The sequence below is a fragment of the Apis mellifera genome, linkage group LG2 (genome assembly GCF_003254395.2).
Source record: "Apis mellifera strain DH4 linkage group LG2, Amel_HAv3.1, whole genome shotgun sequence".
NCBI lineage: Eukaryota > Metazoa > Arthropoda > Insecta > Hymenoptera > Apidae > Apis > Apis mellifera.
Window position 1 is genome coordinate 10,787,447 of NC_037639.1, and position 23,094 is coordinate 10,810,540.

The following is a 23,094-nucleotide window of genomic DNA, read 5'->3' on the forward strand; positions in this document are numbered from 1 at the left end:
TATCCCCATTAATTTTTTAACTAACCTTATCGAAGGAGAGAAATTGTATTAAAAGATTCATATTTCTTTCGAAGAATGCAACGATAAAATTTACGGGATATTCAAAAAAAAGAAAAGAAAAGAGGATCTAATTTTATTCTTGCATATGCGAATCGAATTCGAAAAGATGAAAAGATGCTCGCTGGAATTACACGAATATCCTCTTTTCCTCCATCCCTGTCCATCAACGTATCCCGCGTGCAAGCAACAGTGCATCCCCCCATATGCGCACGTTTCATCGCGCACAAGCGTTACAAAGAAACGCAACGGAGAGGCGAAGTGGGATGAGCCGGCGCCACCGAGCTAATTACCGCCTCTGTTTTGTAACCTAAGCGGCTCAGGGCGTATACCTGTACGCACCGTATCCTCGACTTACCGTGCGTTCCCCATAACCGAAGGGCATAAGCGGCAGCCACGATCCGCGCCATTGTATTCCATCCTCCTCCTCCTCCAGCCTCTTCCTCCAGCCTCCAAGCTTTTCTACTCCGCGGATCGTGTTCGCAGGAAATCGCGAAATGGATCCCATTTCGCGCAACCCGAAGGGCACGGAAGTCGCCTCAAGTCTCAAGGTGGCGGAACATGGACGCCGAGTTTGCTTTTGGTCGTCGATTCTGTTGTTTCCAGACAGAAATCCTCCTCCTCTTCGCTTTCTCCCTGCAAGCAAGGGAATTTGAGCGGGGAATAGGAAACGCGTGGCCTACCCGTTTTGGAACGTTGCATTTCGTAGGGGATTTCGTTGCGGTTACACGGTTGTATCTCGAGTGGAAAGGATTTTTTATACAGGTATTATATGGATATATTGGAACGAACGATTGGGAATGCAGATACGATTGAATTCGCCACCGAGTCGATTGCGAATAAAGCAAGTCTAACAGTAACAAGCACGACGAGATCAATTTTCCTCGGTTCATTACGGTGGAGAAAGGGGAGTATCGAGGAGCAATCGGTGGAAAGAGCGGAACGACGCAATATCTAAGGAAGGGAGGGGGGGAGAAAAAAAGGGAAAAGGGAAAGAAGGAAGTGTCCCCGATCTCTTGAACAGCTTCGCAGGTTCTAGAGGGTTAATTGTTACGAGTAATGTCGCGGTCGTTAGGTGATATTTTTTTCTCCTTATTGCGGGATCATAATTGAGGCTGCAGAAAAAGAGAAAAAGGAGAGAGAGAGAGAGAGAAGGAGAGAATTCATTGTCGTTCTCGGCAGAGAGGAACACTCGAGGAATTCCCTCCTATCCCCTTCCTATTTCCTACTTCGAAAAAGAAAGGTCGAGCACCGGGAATCGATAGCGCGTTTTTCGCAACAAATTGGTGAAATTTCGCGTTTCCCTCTCTCTCTCTCTCCTTTCTTCTTTATTTCCCTTCGGTTCCGCGCACTTTCGCTCCGACTCGGATCGCCACTCGAACCTTCCTCGAGAGAAATAAAAATGAGGGAGGAGGGGAGGGATGGGCACGAGGGATAGGAACGATAGGGCGATGGAGCGTGCACACGATTCAAAAGGTCCGTGATTTTCGGCGCGATCTCGTATTTCGCGGTTCGCCCTGGTTAATGATCCATGGCCCCAAGGACTCGGCTGAGTGTGGCTGAGGAGGTCCTTGTTCCTTCGAGGCCCGGGTCCTTCGAGTTCGCCTCGACTTAAACACTCGAGTGGTACACAATATCGTCGTCGTCCTCGTCCTCGTCCTCGTCGTCCTCGTCGTCGTCGTCGTCGTCGTCGTCGTCGTCGTGGGGTCAACGACACCCCCGCGGCGCTTTCTTTTTTTCCCCTCTTCCGTTCCGTTTCTTTCTCTCCTCTCTCTTTCTCTCTTCCTCCTCTCCCCGCCGGCCCCACACTCTTCCTCTCGCGCTCCTTCTTCTTCTTACGGACGAGAGATTCCTCCCCGCGCGGCCGCGCGGTTTCGAGGGACCCTTTCTTCAATTAAAGCCGAAGGAATCGACGGAGAGATGATTGAACATTGTGCGCCACAATGCAGTAGCGTGTACATGCCCTCCCTCCCTGCCCTCCTCTCCGCCCTCCTCTCGCCGGGGATATGTAGTACATAGGAGCAACTGGACCATGATTGACGACGTGATGTCTGCCCCTCCCTTTACCCTCTTCCCCTCTTCCTTCCTCCACCGCTCTTTTCTCCTCCTCCTCGCCGGTTCGAGAGGTAGTAATCCTCCACGAGCTGAACATCGCGCCAGAGGCACACAATCCTCGAGCTTCCCTCTCCTCCCTCTCTCTCCCCCCCCTTCTTGTCCTTTGCTTTCTTCTTTCCCCCTCCCGTCTCCCGTTGTTAATCTCTCCCTCCTTCTCCGTCACTCGCAAACGGCCCATCCGCCCCCCTCCCCACCCTTTCCCGCACTATTTCGATCCGCTACCTCTCCGTAATACCGGCTTTACTCGGATCCACGGTTCCGTTCGATGCCTCTCCAACAACTGCACGAAAGACGCGCTTCCTCCGGGATCCTCGAAAACCGGAAAATGTCCCGTTCCCCGTGAATTATGCCAAGTCCGAGATTGGCCACAACCCTTCGATAATGTTTCTTTCGTTACATCATCGTCGTGTCAGGGTCATAGCTTTATCGAAGCGTGCGATCGTCTTGGATACTCCTCCGCTCGAAAGTTTAAACTTTCGTAACTTTATTATTTACATAAACTTCTCTCGTTGCGAATCGTGAAAGATCGATCCTATTTTGTAGATTTTATTAATAGCGATTATTAAAATAATCGATGCTTTGGTATTTGTATGCGAATCGAATGGATGGATGAGAGAAAGATGAATAAATAAATAAATAAATAAATTTTCATGATTGAGACAGATCGATTCCTATTTCCCTTCCCCTATTTTCGATCTATCAATTAATGGAGACGAGCGGGGGCCGAGCGGGGTCAATTCAGGAATAAAAGCAGCGCGGTCGCGTGGAATGAAATCGCAAGCGTGAAGGCTATTCCTTAGGACGAAGTTGAGATGAAGGTAGGAACGTGGCCGAGCCGGGTCAACCAACTCAAACGTATGGTCGGGGCTTGCCGCCCCTCCTTCCTCCTCCTTCCCTGCTTGCACGTCGTGTGTGCCCTCTCCAATGTCCTCCCACCCTCTCCCAACCCGAGATCGCCGGACTCGTGCCATCGAGGTGCTCGTGTCGCGAGGTTATGCGCCTTCGTTTTTGTTTCACCAGTCACGTGATCCTTTCTTTCTTATTCTTTTTTTTCCCCTTTCCTTTTTTTTTTTTTTTGCTTCAGAAAAATCACGCTCGATCCCGATTTTGCTTTGTTTCGATCGTTATCGCGATTCGATTTTATTTAATTCTTCCATTTTTATCCGTTCAATCTCCGTTCGTTGACTCGGCAATAATTCCTCGAGATGTCATCGACTTTTAACGGGAAGAGAATTGGAGTTTCGAATATTCTTAATCTCTCTTCGAACGGAAATAAATATCTTAACAATCGATAGTGAAAAATTAAAATCTCGCGAAAGATCGATCGAATCACGCTGTATCGTCTCGTTGAACTTTCTACGTTCGTCGATCTCGCCCGCGAGGTCGAAGACTTTCTTAAAAGCGCGCACTGCGCACAGCCCTTGAACCAGATACTGTCTCCGATGCACCGTTATCTTGGCTCATTTCAGCCTTCCCTGCTGTTTCGTTTAAACGACTATCGCGTTCGAACGACTATTTTTAAGCAGCGCTGCTCTCTCTCTCTATCATCGATCTCGGAAGGGATTTCAACGAGCCCTCGAACCGCACTTCGTAATCTTCCCCATTTCCAATGAACGCGTTCTCACGCTGATTCGTGACCGTCCCTTCCTTCTCAACTCTTTCGCGGCCATCTTCTTCTTCTTTTTTTTCGACTGACTGCATTTGAAAATTGCGACCACTCACGAGCGGCTCGATATTAAACGTTAAGTTTCGAATCAAAGGGGATTGATCGTAATTATCGCAACAATATATATCTGAAAAGAAATATTAATCCTTCCATTTGTTTACCACTCGTCAAATCATTTCTTTAGAATAACATTTCTATTGTACAACTTGGCTACTTGCGTCGATAAACAAACGTTCCGTACGCATTGCAAGTAAGCGAAATAATTCCGTTCGAACGGGCGAGGAGGAAATTAAAACGATCCGCACGATGGTTAAATAAACATTGGTCGGAGATACGAGTAAGCGGTCGAAAGGGTTGAAAACACGGATTGTTAATAAGACGGATCGTTAAAGGAATAAAAGTCACGATGATGAGTCATCGCAACGCCACGAACGATCCCTCGCCGAGATCGTCACCGAGGTTGTGTTTAATAAATACATATACGTTCGAATTGTGAGATTAATTGCGGCTCATTAGGCAGACCGCGCGAGAGCGTTCGTGTGCGGCGAAGCCGGTCGTCGGTTGCGCGCGCTTTTTGCCCGCCGCTCTTATTATAAAACCGGTGGAAATCGTTATTAGCATCTGTCGCAGTGTTTCAGATCGTTGAACGATTTTGCGCAACCAAGGCGAAAGTGGGTTAAACGCGTATAATTGAGCTAATCTTAATTAACTGCCTCCGAGGTTTCGATACCTCGACGTGTTCCATTCTGAATAGAAGAACTTCAACATTGATCTGAATTTGAAATCTTTCAATTTTTTTTTTTCTCTTTTTTCTCTTTTCTCCCCTTCGAAATCGAGTGAGTCGAAAGATCAGAAATCACGCAGAAGACGAATTAATCAACTTCAACGAGAGATAAATCGTCCGGTTTCTTCGGGATAGATATTAATTCTACTCGAATAATTGCACGTACACTTTATTAAATTCTAATTAGGTTATTTGACATAGATTCGCCCGTCTTCCAGGTAAAATTTGTTTCATATTTAATAAATTTTTCGTTCTACACGCGTATATATTCTTTTCTTAATATTTTCCGTCAATTTCGTTTCCGAAAAATATCGTATCGGATTTTGGAATAATCCTCGAGTAAGAAGAGATTTGAAAAACCGCGATGATTTGAAAAAAAAAGAAAAGAAAAATAAATCGCGCAGTAAAAAACTTTTGGCAACGGATATAGACAAGTTTCGCATTCCGATCGCATTAGGCCGCGTAAACAAAAGATCAGGTGGTGGAGAGGAAGGGAGACAAGGGAACGCAATTTGCCGTATAGGTCTGCTTGTCTAATCTAGGCACGAGTCGTTTGTTGTTTTATGTTAAACGCTAAGTGTTCATTAGACCTGTTAAACGCGCTCGAATCGAGTCACGATGCCGTTCGATCGTCGTTGCGTCGCTCTCCTTGTCCTCGTAAAAGATCAGTCTGGCATTTTGTTCTGCTCGCCAACGTTAAGTGTAATATCGTTACGAATCGTCGTGTAATTGAAACCTTCGTGGGAGACGGTTTACGCGCGCTGAATAATTGATCCCGTTGGACGTAGAGAACATACGTAAATGCGACAAACTTCTTCCTCGTATCCAACCATATTCCAGTCCATTGTCCACTTGCACTACGTCTCAAGTGCTACTCGGAATCTTTCGAGAAAAGATCTTTCTTTTATGCAGTGTCATCGAGAATAACTCAGCATCAACTATATACACGCACACTACGTATAATAAAACTTCTTTTCATTCTGACGTAACAGGCCAACGTGAAATTATCGTATATATATAATAAAAAGCATCATATGAACCAATTATTCCAATTTCTCGATCTCTACTCGAAAACTATTTTCAATAATCCATCCGAACGATTTTTAAAAATGCATTGTACTCGAAAATTGCCTTCCGAGATAAAGAACAATCTATCTTGATTCTATCGGTACAATTCTAAAAAAAAACTTTCTCGACATAAACCGTGATTCTCTTCTTCATTCTCTCCCTCATCCCCCTGCTCCCCCCATTTACATAATTTTATCAAACGAAATCGACGCTCAACGTCGTTCGCCTCGATATTTCATCCATCCGGAGGACCGGTATCGCGATCGCGAGCCTCGCCAAGAACCTGTCCCGCACGACCGAGGGGAGGGACCGACCCGAGAAAGGTGTCTCGAAGGAGACGGCGGCGGTGCGCGTCGCGCGAGAGATGATCGGTGGCCCGTTCGCCCGCCCGGCTTTTACTTTCGTGGCCGTCGTAACGCGGCAAGTCGTAAGTCGGCGGTCGGCCGCGGGACAAGTACGACTTGTCCTTCGTGCGGTCAAGTCACGTAGACTTGACCTAGTCTCGTGCTCCTTCTGGAGGGAGGGAGGGAGGGAGGGAGGAGGGGAGGGTGGGAGCCAGAAACCAGAGTTACCGGTGGCACCGGCGGTGGCTATCGAAAAATTTCAAGGCCCTTCCCCCTCCCCCGGCGTACGCCATAATTACGGCCCGCCGCCGTCTCACACGCGCGTACACACCTTCTCCCCCGCGGCCCTCGCCCGTATTTGTTCCAATTTGTCGGCTACGCCCGCCCGGTAATTGCTATTAAATCGCGCGATATCCGAGATTCGATCTCGTTTCGTTCGCCCGCTGTTTTATCGCGATCGACGGATATCAGATGGCACGTCTGGCTAGAGTATCGTGATCGAGGACGATATCGCCTCGCCCTCCCTTTCTTTTTCCTCTTTTTTTCTTTCCGCCGGCAATCCTTGCCTCCCTTTTTTTTCGCCCCTTTTTTCTACAATTACGTCGTGGACAGTTCCGGGGAATTTGGAGGGCGGCCACCCTTCCAAAATCCGCGAATCGAGCGTGTTTTTTTCGAAGTCGGTGAAATCGTGGAAATCGTAAAAAAAAAACACGCGCACGCGACGCGACGCGATTTTTATCGCGGACAAATGCTCGGAAGGGAGGGAGGGAAAGCGTTTTTTTTTTTTTTTTTTTTGCGGAGGAAAAGGAGCTTACGCGGCCGGATTACCAACCGATTTGCCCAAACCGATCGACCAATTAGACGCGGTGGGCATTAGATGACAAAACGAGGCCGCGATTAAAATTACGCTTCTCTCTCTCTCCTCCTCTCCTCCCCCCCAAGCCGGGATTTCGCGCCAGGACAAATATTGTCGCGCGATTCACCAACCATGACGCGGAACGATCGAATTGTGGTTTGGTCGAGGCTCGATTGTTTTGTTTACGATGCGGGGTTGCGGAGATTCGCTTTGCGAGGGAGGAGGAAGAGAGGGGGGAGCAGAGTCGATGGACCGCGAGTATTTTGCGGTGGCATTGATCGATTATCGGTACGAAAATTTATTAATTAAAATTTCTGAATTAAAAAAAAAGATTGAGCCGAAACTCTCTCTTTCTCTCTCGAGTCCCAATCGAGCTCTGATAATCGCTGCGAGTTTCGAAATGCACGAGTGCGATCCCGAACGAAACGTAGCCCCCGATTTTTCGTCCGAGAATAGAAACGAAGGGGAAGATGAAGAAGCTCGATCGTTTTTCTTGCGCGTCCCTCTCTATTTGAGGAGCATCGGTAAGGAGGGAGGGGGAAGGAGGTGGAGAGGGGGGGAAAAAAAAAACGCGACTATCGCGTGCATAATGGGGAAGAAGATCCGTCGTCATTAAAACTTTTCTGGCGTCGGTACGCGTGCGTGCATGCGATTCTTTCTTTCTTTCTTTCCTTCTTTCTTTCCTTCCTTCCTCCGTCCTCCTTTTCCTCTTTCCCCTCCTTCTCACGCGCTGGTTCGAGCACCGCGACTTATGCATGCGAAACTACACGCGCGGATTGCGTAAGAACCGGAACCCCATGCGGCGGTCGGGCGAAAAGATCCTCTTGCTACAATGCAAAACTTTCGGCGTTACGATTGTGTACGTACGTATGAAAATTTTGATTCGAATAGTTTTGAGGTGAAATAAAAAGCGAGCCAATTTATTATCTCCATATGCAGTGATGTATACAAACGTCTTGTCACAAATTAAATTTAATGTATAATTGATCTTTTCCAAATCTTATTCCTATTACTTTCGATATTATAGATTCTTTATAAATTTATTCGGTCGAAATAATATTCCAAGAATTTTTCCCCAAATTTATCCAATACAATTCTGGGTAAAAAAATATCTCATCAATCATTCTAACATCGATCGAATCGACTTTCCACCGTACGATCGAGCAAACGAACGGTGCGACTTGTTCAGAGATGGGAGACGCAATATCTCGTTCGTCGAGCGTTCATGGCCGCCGCTTGTTTAATCCTTCCACGAAGGATGCGTCTCATGCGTCTCTAAGGCGGCTCTAACGCGGGGGACAGGACTTTTAATATTCCATGCACAGTTAGGCAGGCCGCAATAACGCGACGTATGGATCGGAAACGATCGTCACCTCGGCCTTGCCCGACAAGCCAACACGATTCCGTGGAAGGCGCGTCGCAAAGCAAACTTTTCGAGCCGAGCCACGATAACGCTATCGAGATAAGGAGAGGTCTACGTCGCGATACGGGTTTGGACGTTGGCCAAACGTGGCCCACGCTTTCGTTCCGACCAAACGTGTCCGTCGAACTTGTAATCCACTTCGTGAAAGAGGCCGGAGACGCCGGCGACTATAGCGTCTTTCCTGCGCCATTAACCTCGCGCGCTGCAAGGAATCTCGTAAAGGTCGGCTGCCAAGAGCGGAGCAAGATTTCCACTGGAAAATTTCCTCTCGCACCGCCCTGCGTCTCTGCTCTTGACATCGTTTGCCTCGTGCCAAATATCCCCTGGAGAATCCTCTCATCTTGATTTTCTTTTTTTTGGCGTTCTGTTGATCTGATCTGTCTTTCGAAGATCGATTTCTTTCTCTTTTTCTCGAGATTTTCGACGATTTTATGGAGATGAGAATCTTTGAGAATCGTTTGACCGATCGATGTTAAATCGAAACACTCGGTTTCTCTTTTTCCAAGAGTTCCTTGTTGTTTCTTAATTAAGTTGATTATTCTCGTACGATAAATAGAATGACTCAACGAATTTCCATATAATAAAATCGGTTCTCTGAATGATAATAAAAAGCTATCTCGTTGCGTTTTGCGAGTGAATTATTTTTAAAATCAATGGATAGAATAAAAAGAATTTCAAGAGAATTGTCAATCTGATATCATCATTCTCAAAAATCTCAACCCCTCGACTCGATATTCGCCGTGTTTCAGATTACAAATGACCTTGGCAATTCACGAACAATAGCGCACACTACAAATAAGCTACATATCAAAGTTAATAACTGCACGTTAACCCTAATCCCCAAATATAATCCCATTCCTCAGCCACGACACGACGAATAGCAAAACTTTCCCTCGTCCCTCCCCCCCTGCCACAATCTTCTCCCTAAATCCGCCTGCTAATCCATCATCCTCCCAGCACCCGTTCTCCCCCTTCCTTCCTTTCTCTCGCCCGAAATATCTCCAAAAAGACCCAAACCCCACCGTTTCCCTGCCGAATCTTTGCCCGAAACTTTCTCCGATTCCAACCACCTAATCTCTTCTCTAAACTTGTGTAAAATCTCTCTCCACCGTCACCTGGAACACCAAGGTTATAACTCCGACTCCAAAGCGACAAGTTGCGCCTCTTCTCCCTCTTTTTTCTTTCTTTCTTTTTTTCTTTTTCTTTTTTTTTAGAGAGGCGAAATCACGATTGCATTCGGTGACTGAGTAGTGGCGCGAGACGTGCCCGGATTTATGAACGAAGGCACGGCTGGCATCGTTCCAGAGTGTATCCATAGAGTTAGCGTTTATCGTTGCTCCTCGGCCGCGTTTCACGGCGCGGGGTTGCATGCGGCAGCAGCACGGTGGTTCCGCTCTGGGTGGGGTTGCTATTACCCTACAGAGCGTTAAATTATGCGCGAGCGAGGTTTTTATTGGCGCGGAAATCGCCGTCTCGAGTCGTGCAACTCCGGTCGAAAGATCTTTCCACGATGCCTTCTTCCACGGCATCGCAAGAGGGAAGGAGGAGGAAGAGAGGAATGGAAAGATGAGTCGAAGAGATCTTCGAGAAGGATCGATCGACGGGGAATAATTTCTTCCGACTTGGAGGAAAATTTAATTATCATCCTCGAGGAGAAGCGTGGCGCGTTTGTCGTTCCGAGTTGTGGAGGAGGTGTAAATAACGGTGCCGTCGTTGCGCGCCACGAATGGGAATTCGACGACTCGACTCGTTCCGTATTCGTTCGGCTGGAAAGCGGACAGGTTCGATCGATGAAAGGGGATCGAAGGTTTATTAAAGGATGGAGGATCGAGATTTGCCTCGGCTAATTTCCAACGCGCGTCGAATAAATCTGGTTGCAACAGGGAAAACGAGGCAGGGAATCCGCGAGTCGTGCGCGGATAATTTTCATTGTCGCTCAAAGATCAGGGTCGCTTCGATGGCGGCCGCGCGTTATAAATAAAATCGCTGCTGGATAAGCATTCGTTAACGAGAAATGGGACTGGAATACTGATGCGGTAGGAAGGTATATACCTAGGATCGTATACCTACGGTGGAACGATCGCGGCCATCGGTTAAACGAGCAACGCGTGCATCACAAGACGAGACTTCTAGGAAGACTTTCTTGAATAGTTTTTTTTAGGGTCAGAGGCTAATAGAATATTCTTGCGATCGATCTTGCTATAGAGAGAGAGAAAAAAAGAAAGATAAAAGATAAAAGAAGGAGAAGGAGAAGAGAACTGTTCCGAGACCGTTGCAAGATATCCGAGTTCGAACGAAATAGCAGAAAGGATGTCGTTAACGATCGAGTCGCGTGTAAACTCGTTGAAGCACCGAATCATCGGTGGCACGTACGAACGGCCAATTAAAAGTGGCGGGCCAAAGAGGAGAGAGGGCTCTGGTTCCCGCCAATAAAACCTGACGAGTAAATAAGAAATAATAAAGACGGCCTCGGAGAAGTTGGGGGTAGGAGGGTAGAGGGTAGGGGGACGGCTTAAGAATACGGTAGCCGAGCTAAGTTATATTTGATGCGTTGATAATTTGTTTCGAGATGGGAAGAGGGATGGCGGAGGGAAGAAGGAGAGGGTGGGGAAGGGAGGATATCTGGCTCTCCTCGTTCGAAGCCCGCCTCGTCCCGATCTCACCTTCCTTCTCGCCTTCCTTCTTCTTCTCTCTCGTCCCTCTCTCCTTCCTCCTTCTCCTCCTCTGTTACGAGCGGACCTGTCAAGCTCATCATTTATTTCCCCCGACTCCGAGGGCCGAGAAAGTGAATCCTTAGCCCGCTTCCACTTAGACTTGTTCGTGTCGCGCACCATCTCGATCTGGGGAAAATTGTACGAGTCACACCAAGTTGTGTTAAGGAGAAGGTTAATGGAAAAGTGGGATAGTTTTAGGGAGCGAGAGGAGATTTGATTTTATATCAGAGAGAAAAGACGATCGAGGAGGACGTTGATTGTAAATTGTTTAGCAAGGGAATTATTCGGTTACTATTATTCGTTCGATCTTTCGACTCGATATCGATTTTGTTTTTTGTTTTGTTTTTAGCGTCGATCGTTAGAGATTGGCCCGATCGATGGATTCGGTAGCCGCGCGTCCGGTTCTATCCGGCCGTGCAAGAACGATTATCCGCGGGGGATGAAGCGTGGCGTATCGACATGGACAGGGCCGGTTCCGAGGGGGGAGGGATCGGTCCCGAACTCCAGAAGCATCGCTCGAACTTCTAATCTCTCTCGAGAATCTCTCGTTTCGTCCCGGATCATCCCGTGTCCGACCAGGATCCGTCTGAAACACGGATGGATCGTTCGATTTCGAGCTTTGGCTCGATAGTTATCACGAATATTAGAAAAAAAAAGGAAAGGAAAAGAATATTCTTCTTGTTTCCTCGAATTCGAAAGAAATTGAATACGAAACGACAACGTCAAATTCAATTCGATACGATCGTCACGAATCTTGTTACGCATCTTATCGCCATCTGTTCCCCCTACATTCCCAAACAACTCTGTCGTACGATAACTTCAAAATACGATACCAATAATATTATCTTCCCCCTAACTTCTCAACTTCTTTTACGCTCTCAACTTAAAAATTAAACTAACTAAAGTTAAAAATCTGTTATATCCTATCGAGTAACCCGTGTTTCGAAACTCAGAATTACCTGTCGCCAGGAAGAAAATGGTCCCCTCCTCCAGTTCGATTGTCGAAAACCCGATCCGGCCTCCCTCTCGAAGGAGGGAGGGAGGAGACGTGAAGACGAGGAGAAAGGGGACAGCTGTCCGTTTCGCCTACACATTAATCCAGCCCTGGTCTTTAGGTATGTAAATGCGTCGCTATATTTAGACCAGTATCTCGGCCTGTATAATACGTTGGGTTCGGTGGATCCTCTCCGCCGCTGGACACACGCTGCTGCCCTTACAGGTGTGCGTGTGTGTGCGTGCGTGTACGACTCGCGCCGATACGTACACGTGCGTGCGTTGCAACTGCAGGACCCGCCAAACCGGTTACCCACGCGGCTCGTCGACACCAACACCACACCGTGACACCGACTCCAACACCGAACGGGGGCAGGGGGAGGGGAGGAGGAGACCTCCTCCTCCTCCTCTTCTCCCTCTTCGCATCGTCCGGGCGGGAACACCGCGGCTCTTCTGTCCTTCGTTCTTCGTCCATCTTTCCCCCGCCTCTCCGCCGCGCGGACACGCAGGGGTTACGCGCGATCCAACGCAGAGGTTACACACGCACACACACACGCGCGCGCGCATCACACACCTATCGACCGACCCATCGCGCCACGACGATTCGAAACCGCGATTCGGATCTCTCCTCGCGAGGTGTACGGTGTCGCTTCGAGGACGATGCACTTGGATGCAATTTTGGACCGCGATTTTCATCTCGATTCGTTAGTTCACTTAGTTTCTCTCCGTCGAAAGGAAATTTTGATCGATCGAAAAATTTGTATCGAGATTATTGGACGAATAATAGGCGATCTTGAATGACTTGGGCTGCGATTCAATTTGAACTTTGTTTGATTTTTTGTGAAAATGAAATTTCGATTCACCAAAAATTTATGCTTGTATGAAGATTATCAAACGATCGTGGATTATTATTGATTTAAATAATTTAAATATCGTGATGTAATGATAGGCGATTTGGACTGCGATTCAATTTGAACTTTGTTTGATTTTTCGTTGAAACGAAATTTCGATTGACCAAAAATTTATGCTTCTATGAAGATTATCGAACGATCTTGGATGATTGGAAATTTGGCCCGTTTGGATTTGGATTTTTAAAATAAAATAGAATTTCAAAGCTTGAGGAAAGCTGTTTGTTCAGTAATCGTGATGTATTTATCGTACGATTTATTCGGATCAACTTTGATGAAAAGAAAATTTTCCCTTTACTTTCAATCCATCGTGGAATCCTTAAATCTCGTTCGATAATGTTATCTAACATATCGAGACCAAGTTTGTCTTGGAAAATTTCTACGATCGAGGATAATCCGAGTGTAAGAACGCACGTGCGCGTTGCGGACTCGACGCAACGAATGGACGATTATCGGGGAAACATCGGAGAATCCTGGGCATTCGTTTCCATCCGCGTGTCGCTCGCGCCATAAATATCGCTCGAATACGCGTATGCGTGCACGTGTACGCGCACAGACCGTGCACCCACGCCGCCCCTCCTCCCCCTTCCGATGCGGTTCGTGCGGTTACGTCAGGTATTAAGAGGCCGTGCCCCCCGGTGACGAAAGTCTCAAGGCTGCTTCGTACACGTCGGGGTTCGATGACTCGATGTTGTTTTCGCCGTAAAAATAGCGGGCCTTCCGATCCTCTTCGCCTTCCCGGAGAACCCAAGATTCAAAAATTCAAACGTTGCCCAACGGATCTCGCCTGCTGTTTAATTAATTAATAACGTTAATAAACGAGCAACATCGAATAAAAATTTTAACCTCGAACAATCTCGTGCTTCTCTTTATACACGCATTTAAACGCGTAAACGTTTATTTGGGACGGATTCTCGTTAAATTAAGATGACAAAGAAAAAGAACGAAAACATGTACAATGTAACCAATCATTAGGAATAATAAATGAGAAAGAGTTACACGAGTATGATCGGGTTAATTTATCTGAATTATTTGAAGGGAAATTTAAAAATGGCTGGAATGATTGATGGATTTCTACCGTATAAACCTACCAATTACACCAATTGCTACTTCCTCGTCGATATTTATATAAAACGAACTTCTATTTTGCAACGTTACTCGATAATCGTTACGTCACTCTCCCCAAACTAATTCCCCAAACGCTCCTCCAATTCACTTTCAAATTTCCACTTAAACACTGTCCCTGGATCTCCATCTTAAAAACGCGTCCATTTAAACCATCGCTCTTTATCCCACGAGCAGAAAACACGCAATAAACGCACATCCTTGGACAGACTGGCCATTGTCGAAGATTGACAGCCAGAGATAACCCTGTCTAATCCTAACCGTGATTCCATCGGATCCACGTGGATGCCCGTCCTTCCCATTATTTACTATTATTTACCATTGGTCGCGAATACGTTGGCGCTTGGCCGCGATAATTGGACGACGAGAAAGCAGAGAGAGAGAGAGAGAGACGTCGTGATTCGCTCGAGGCGCGTACACGAGTTCAACATCGCCTCAATCCAACGGGTCTGACTTTTCGAAATTACGAGCCCATTCACCGTTTCTTTCTTCAACGATGATCGTTTCCACCTTAGATAACCCCCTCGGCTGAGGGGGAACAAGAAGGGTGCTCGATAATGATATTTACAATTAGCCACAGGTCGAACGCGTGCGTGCACATCCGAGCAGCGATTAGTAATTGGTACTAACTTTTTCCTCCCCTCCTCTCTCTCTCTCCACTTTTCAAACGAGAGCTCGATACTCCCTCCCCTCCTCCCCTCCCCTTCTCGATGCAATTTATTCGGATTTACTGCGGCGTTGCGTAAGAGCGCGCACGCGGAAGCGCGGCCGGTCGCGTGTAATTTTCTGTGAAATAAGCCACGATCGAGGGTCGAACGTTAATAGATCGTTAAAAAGGACAGGCGGCCGTGGACGACGATTCCACGTTACACGACGTTCAGCAAAATAGGAACCGTCCGTCTTCTCTTTTTTTCCTTTTTCCCTCGAGCGAAGGGAGGGAGGGAGGGGCGAGTTGGCGCGTACCAGAGTTGCGCCGATTAATAACGCGGTACACCGAGGAAAATACACCTCTCTGGTAAACTAGTTCCCGTTAGAGATGAGAGCTAGGGCTATTACCGTGCATTTTTATCGGCGCGCTTTATCGAACCGTAATTATTTCCGCGTAGCCGATCGGCCGTGATCAAAAAAAAAAAAAGGAGAGAAAAAAGAAAAGAGAAAAGAGAAAAAAGAAATAAAAGTAAAATAAAAGCGTTAGCGTTAAAAAGGGGGAGGCGAAAAAAAGTGGTTGCACGATGACGTTGTACTTTTATTCGACGTAGGTTCGATGTTGAGCAAGGTCCGGTCGCGCGACGAGGCGTGAAACTTGTTCGATGACGAGCGGCGATTAAATTTTATCATTGAACGTCGTTGTAATCTTGCTCCGATCGTTCCGTATATCTTATCAATCTTTTTCGACAGACTCGTAATAGACGCGTGTGATCAGATGTGCGGATTATTTAATTGGATTTCTCGAGTATTCAAAAGGCACGTAAAATTTTATTGTTAAAAAAAAAAAAAAGGAAAAAAAAATCGTAAATTTTAGACGATCCTATAATTCGATGATCCAAGAACCGTAATTGACTCGTATTTTGCCCGCGGTCGAGTAGAGAAGAGGAAGAAGAAACCGTTTCTAGGATCGATCAGAAGCTGGATGAAGAAATTGAGAAGGAGAACTTTCTCGTGTTGCTACCTTCTTTCTTGAAACGTTTCCCGGTAACCGGGCGTGGGGAAGGGAGGGAAGGAGCGAGGATCCCGAATGGCCACGCGACAAATCGAGCCTCGCAGGGAGGCAATTGGCACGGGAAGAATCGAAAAAGGCCGAGAGAGAGAGAAAGAGAGAGAGAGAGAGAGCAGTGGCCTGATGGAGCAAACGCATTCGATTCCATCGTTATTGTCCGAGTTTACCGCAATAAGTTTCCAGGATAATCTGCTCGCGTAGAGATAGAGAGCAGGAGCTAGGGGCCAGGGAGGTAGCAAGAGCGGATAATGACAGGCCCCTGACTCGTTAGGTGCCCGTAGACCACGAACAAAAAGGCCCGAGCAACCGAGGCGAGCAACCACCGACCGACCGACCGACCGATCGACCGACCGGTCGGCCGACCAACCAACCAACGGAGAGGATAAAAAGAAAAAGCAGGGCGCACCTGTGCGCTAGCAGTAACACTTTACTGCCTCGATGATGTAAACGTGAACGTAAATGAGAATAAGTGGCCGGACTTAAGAAAATTGCACGGTGCAGTGTGACCGTGCGCGAACACGCTCGCTCCACTGACCGTTCCGCGGTGGATCGCGAGTTACGAGCTGATCGATTGTTTTTTCTTATCGATCGATCGACCGACGCCCCCCTCCTCCTCCCGCGCTTTTCCATCCGCTCGATGGATTTCAACCGAGTCACCGAGTTCTCTCTGTAACCGTTCGCTCGCCGCTTTAGAGACGGTTAATCGATCGACGCGAATTAATCAATCCAACTTCCTCTTCCTAAAATTTTCGTCACGGTTTCGAGGATTTCGACGAAATCGGTGCCGATCCGTGGCCAGGGCTATGCGTAATTAAAGAACGAAAGCAATTCGCGCCGAGAGAAGAAACGTCGATTTTTACAAAGATTACCGTCGAATTACGCGTACTTCTAATTCGAGATAAATTACAACGAGACTCTTTTCAGAGAAAGGAGGGGAGAAAGAATCTCGCAAGAGACTTTCGATAGCAGGTCGATAGTAAGTTCGTGGGCAGGTTAAACGTTGAAGAGTGCGCGTATACGACGTTCAGGATACGCGCGACGCGTATACATACATACACACATATATATATTCACGTGCACCGGAGTATATACCGCTCGGAGGGGCATAAACATGGCCCATTATACACACGTAAAAGCCGCATCGTCCTCGTTGCCGTTGTCGTCGTCGTCGTTGCCCGTCGTCGTACGCGAACAGAGGTGAAGTTCATTGCCTCCTCGTATGCGTGGCGCGGCGCACCGGCCACCGCCGCATCCTCGCCGTTTCGCGACCGATGTGCGTGCACGTGCGTGTGCGCGGCTTCCTCTCCTCGCGCGCCTCCGCCCGCCTCTGCCCACCGTTCGTAAATACACGAGTCACGTGCTGCCTCAACACGTCAAAATGTGAGACGTAACTCAAGCTCCTCCGAGGAGGGGACGCACCGGCCTGCACTCCCACGCGATCGGGATCCTCCGATCGGTGATCGCTGCGTACTATAACACTCGTCCCTCCCCTCTTCGAGTCCATCATCTGCTTCTTGGAATCCGTATCCGCGAGCTTCACCTTTGCATGCTCATCGTCTTCCGCCATTCGCTTCCGAAATTTTCGAGAAGAACGATTCGACTTCACAATCGATTATATTATATCGCGCTCGATTATGCGTAGCGATTCGATTCGTGGCCCACGCGGCGTAGTAGGAAAATTATCTCTCAGAGGGGGAGGGTAAGTAGGTGGATTACGTTTGACTGACTTGACAACGCAACGCTCGCAACAAGTTCTCCAGGGAAGGGGGATAAGGGAATCGGGATGATCGTGCTCGAGGGACGAGGATGGGACGATCCTCTTACGTGTAACGTACGCGTGTGTACGGTTGCCACTGTTCGTTGAAAAGGGACGAAGGAATTACGTCGTGGCGCAGCTTATGCGCCCTCGGGCCACCATTATATGGTAATCTCTGCATCTCCTTCCTTCCCTCTCGCCTAGTTCCGAACAACCACCGAGTCTATTCGTTTTTCCTTCTATCTATCTAGCTTCGTTTCTCTCTCCGTCTGTGTTTCGTTTCTTTTTTATTTCCTTCCACTTCTTTTCTTCCGTATTTCATCCCTTATCCAAAAGTTGACTACTGGCTATTTTCCCTAATCGTGCTTTTCATCACCTTTTTCTCTTTCTCTACGATTTTTTTCGTTTCCGCGTTTCTTCCTTGGCTGCCACCACGTTTTTTCGCGTCTCATCGATCTATTTTTTGGTACTCTGATTTCTTTGCTCGGATCGAGAGGAGGTCGAAGATGGAAAAATTGATTGGGCCAATCAATCGAAGTAATCTCGGTTTGGATTGGTTGGGACGAAGAAATTGACGGAGGTATTCACGTAATTATACGAAGATGCATCGAGATAAAAATAGAAGAATATGTAAGATTTATTTATTTCTATCGAAGTAAGGTTTATTCGAGTAGATAAGGGGTTGTACGATTTTAAAGGAAACACGATCGGTATAATGCGACACGAAGGAAGAAGGCGAAGGTGGAGGAAAAGGAGGGAGGAGCGTAGTGGGAGGAAGGACAAGCAGAAAGGGAAGGGAAAATACACGAGATACAGGGTATGGATGTACTGGGAGCAATGTAAATAAAGTCGGTACATAGGAGAACACGAGGGTGACGAGTTATGGGTTGTTAGAGGCGACTGAACTGGTCTACGGAGGATAGACGAGCTGGAACGTGTCTATCGATAACGAAACTCCTCGTTTTCTATATGAATTTGTATCTAACTCGAGCCTCGTCCCATTTCGTTTCGGCACACAAGAATTCTTTCCAGAGCGCGTATAAATTTTTTCCGCGTCTCTTTCAATCTACGAATAACAATTCATCATTTCTATTCGATGCAATTATTTTCAGGTAATTGAGACAGGTATCTACGATGCCGGATGAAACTCGATACCGTTGCAGGAAGCTTACGAATTATCCGACACTAGCTTACAACACAAGGCAAGCGCTAAAGCCGTGTCGAACGCAGCTTAACTTCGGTGATCAAACGAGACGCGATTATGATCCAATTAAACTACCCGTTAACGCACTCTGCACGTCAAAGCTTCCTTCATTAACCAAAATTCGTCTCCTCGAGGCTTAAAAAAATAACTGTTTACGCTTTCGTGGACACTCGCGTATCTTTACACTGTGATACAATCCGAAAATTTCTATGGAAAGAGAATACTTGAAAGAATTCGTGTGTTCAGAAACGATTATTCCAAGCGAAAACGAAGAAATAAAAAAAGAAAAATTTATCAAAAAGAATTCGTGAAAAATCGAGTTAAAATTTTCGAATGAAAAGCAAAAAAAGAGAAAACTAGAGAAGAAAAATTTCTACTTTTGCATTACCCAGATATCGAGTGTTCAAAGTTTTCGAAAGAAGGTCAAACAAAGGGAACGAGGAATAAGAAAAAGAAAAAGGAAAGGAAAGAAAAGGAAATTAGGAAGAAAAGAAAATGGGTTCAGAGGTCGAGAGTCGATTAGGCTTATCAAACGTAGTTAAGGCCGCGCGTTACATAAATCCACTGGCACCGGTCGGTCAACGAGAGTAACGATAAAATTTAAGAAACGGCATTGTGCGGCAGGCGGAGTCTTAGCCGCGTAGAAAGGAGTCGTTAAAGACCGCTCTCAAGCAACTTGAATTGCCGGCTCAATGTGGCGCGTGCTACCAACACAACGGCTCGCGTACGCTACCAACCAGTCGGTGCTCTCTTATTATATTATGCATTATTATCTACTTATCGGGCTATTGTCCGTATTGACTTCATTGGATCCGATTCTGTTGAGGGCAGCCACGCTGCCTCCGTTCGGTAACAATTGCACGCGACACGCCGTCCAGATCCATCCAATCCCCATCCTCCTTCCTCCCTTTTCTTTTCTCCGTTTCGAGAAATATAACTTGACCCTTCCTCTCTCTCTCTCTTTTCTTTCTCTTTCGTGGATCGTCCTCCTATGAATTTTTTTTTTACAAACGTTAAAAGTTGAAGAAAATTATCGAAGGAAATATTATAATGGAAAAAGAAGAAGGAAAAAGTTCCCAGGCTTTCGATTATCCGAACGTCTCATCGAACAACAAGTGTCTAAGTAAACTCAATCACGGATATAAAATCGAATCTCCCTTCTTCCTTTTCCTTTTTCTTTGTCTTCGAGAATAAATAAAATTCGATCCTTTTCAACCTATATCGTTCTACTGTGTTTCTGTTTCAAAAGATTCGTTCTTCGTTTTGTTTTCTTTTTTTTGCGTCCTTCTCTCCCCCTTTTCCTCTCCCCTGCCCCGACACGAATTCTTTTCCTTACTTTCCTTATCAAGAACCCTTAAAAATGGTCGAAATTTTTCGTTCCGCTCCATCTTTTTTCCCGCTGGCTACTACTATCTATTATCCGTCTACGAGAGGCAAACTCGGTGTGATCTGATAGGAACCGAAGAACACGCCTTCTCTCTCTCTCTCTATCTTTCTCTTTCATTGTTCTCGCGTCTTTGTCCACGTACGTATATATACATATATATCGCGAGGTTAGATAGCCTTTTCCCTCTCTTTTTCACTTTTTCGACTTTCCTCCTTTCCTCCTCCTCTTTGGCACGCTCTCACGACGAAAGCCTTGAGAGAGAAGAGAGAGAGAGAGAGAGAGAGAGGTCGAGCGTGCTTGCGAGCGTGTAGTAAACGAGCAAACCCAAAGAACGGAAAACTAAAAGCGATCGGGAACGTTACGAGTTTTACTGCCCTACGGGATTTCTTATCTTATGGCCGGTTGCGTAACCAACTTGCATTGTACGGATGCAGGAGGCATTAAAGCACCGGCGAAATAATACGGTAACGCCGCGAAATCGAGCCAAGATCGTTTTGAAAGGGAGAGTGGCGCAACGATGATTTTTCACGAAATTCGATTAACCGTGGAACACGGATTGGGGGAGAGGCATTTGGATTTAGATCGAGATCAATTTCGATGTAATTACGATTTTTCGAAATTTCTCTTTTCGTTTTTTCTGACGTCTCGTTAGAAAATATTATTAATTCTCGACTCGATCAAGTTTTCTGATCCGTGTTTCTTACGATAAAAATGATACGTATCAATTCAAATATGGATGGATCGAAAGTGACTCGACTGTAATTAACGATTCGAGAATTAACATTTTATTATATAGGCGATTCTTTGAAGAGTATTATCGATTTACAATTCCTCGAATGGAAAGCGAAAGGAAAAGAGAAATCGAAAAAACGTATAGCAAAATTATTATTATTTGATGTGTTTTTTTCGATCAAGAAAATACCATTTTAAAGATACATTTGCATATTTAGTTTAATGAAACACATACACACGCGCACACACACGCATACACACATGCACACACGCATACACACACGCACGCACACGCATACGCGATAAAAATTTAGAATATTAAATAAAATACGTACTTTGAAATAATTACGGAGCAATTATAGCGCGATGTTATTCGTACGACAATCGAAACGAAACTGCGTCACATTCTTGTGCCTCGAGCGTATATTTTCCTAAACGAATAACATTTCCGAGAATAGCTTGCCTAAACTCATTGTAAACAGAACAGTATCGATGTTTACGTTCGAACAAATGTTTCCGTTTAAATATACGTAATTTATTCAATCATTCTTAACTACTTTAATTAATATTATTTCCTAATAAATTTTTATATTGCGGTTACTAATAAAGAACAATTTTTTTACAAATTTTTTTCTATTAACAATTTTAATTTTGTTAAAGCCAAATTTATTATTTATTACATTTTTTTAAAATACTTTTTTAATTATTATAAATTATTACATATATGATTTTTTTTTCTTTTATTTTTTAAACGAATCATAAAAAAAAACTTTACAAAACAAATCTAACTAAAATTTTATCACGACTTTACCCTCAAAATCAACCACATCGTCAAAAATTACCTATGTCTTTTCAAATTACAATCTTAAACACTAAACCATCCCTAGTCAGATCACAACAACTCGAACGCTTTTCATCAACCACGTACAACAAGCATCGCTCCTTCTTCTTTCAGGAAAGAAAGGAAAAAAGGAGCTTTTTCCACAAGCTCCTCTCGGTTCTTTCGCTTCCCCGAGCCCGGATTTTAAGGCTGCCGTTAATTAGCGCTGCAACGAGGTGGAACGAGTTGTAGCGAGATTAATTCGTCTCGAGGTGTCTCGTTCGATCGCGTCCCAAGCCCTCGAGGGTAGCAGGAATGTGCACCCATTTCGCAGTGGGCCTAGGGCTTCCATAGCGCAACTTCTCGCTTGTAGAAGTTGTAACACTAAACCGGCCGACCAAGAGGAGCACATTGTCGAGTTGTAACCCAATAGGATACGATGCTGGGCACACTTGTGGCATGCGCCAGCTTCTGCTCCCTTCTCCCTCTTTGCTTCCAACCCCTCGTTCGTCGTTTTTTCTTCTCGACGAAGACGAAGACGACGACGAGGACGCTTCGTACGTTGGAATCGTTTGTTGAATTTGATTATCAATTATCTTTTTAACGTTTATAAATTTTAAAGTATAATTTTGTTATTCTTTTTTTATATTTTATCCATTTCGTTTCGTTTCGATTAAAGGTCTTTGGGGAAATTGAGACGAGTTTTAACGCCAATTAACCCTTAACTCGATTAAGGCTTGTAGTCTCCGGACCGCGCTAAAGTGGTGATTCTCTTAATTTCGTCACAAGTAAGTAAATGACACTTTGTCCAAGAATATTAACGAGTTTAGTCAGACGAACTGGGGCAAGCTGCAAAAAAGCGTGCAAAGTATCAAATCAAGCGACGCAAACAACAGTCTTCAAAACAAGTAGATTAAAAGTTCCCTTAAACCCTTCTCGATCCTGTAATAAAATCAAAGATTTTATTTACGTTTAAATACCGCAATTTTTAACATTTCGTTGCCAATATTAAAATTTTAATCTACAAAATGTACAAAGAAAAAGAAAAAGAAATACAAAAAGTACTCAAACATAATACAAGTATTATACATATATTTAAAGAAAAATCTCTTTACTTAAATCTCATTTCCTCAATCATATTCATATTTTAAATATTACAAAAATCTACTTTGAACGTGTTTGTGCGCGCGTGATTCGACTCGAAACTCAAAAAAGGAGCCCGATATCGAGAGAACAAAGATACTCGCCGATCATAAGCATCAACTCGTGTATACAACGAAGGAGCCGCGAATGGCGAGATTTAATCTCTGCTAACGGTTGGAATTAATCAATAGAGGGGGAGGGGTGGAGGATAATTTATACCGCGGCTCGCGAGAACCAGGGTGGACGACGACGACGACGACGACGCGTGTTGCTGCAACGACT

At 45.6% G+C, this 23,094-nt stretch overlaps 1 protein-coding gene across 11 annotated transcripts in view; it reads right to left on the reverse strand.

Annotated features, from left to right (window-relative positions):
* The window catches only part of LOC100577827, an 80,705-nt gene extending 59,325 nt beyond the window's left edge, over positions 1 to 21,380 (reverse strand). The window contains exons 1-2 of one of the 11 annotated variants that reach the window (XR_003304113.1): positions 21,185 to 21,363; positions 416 to 693 (exon numbers count right to left, since the gene is read on the reverse strand). Coding sequence is in view for 1 of the 11 variants with exons in the window: in XM_026438846.1 (XP_026294631.1) it covers positions 416 to 693; positions 19,508 to 19,625 (396 nt within the window). In the remaining 10 variants the exon portion in view is untranslated. Of the gene's footprint in view, positions 1 to 415; positions 20,607 to 21,184 lie in introns of those variants that run through there. The other 10 variants (XR_003304111.1, XR_003304109.1, XR_003304112.1 and 7 more) reach the window with 10 other exon arrangements.
* Between the last annotated feature and the right edge of the window lie 1,714 nt (positions 21,381 to 23,094).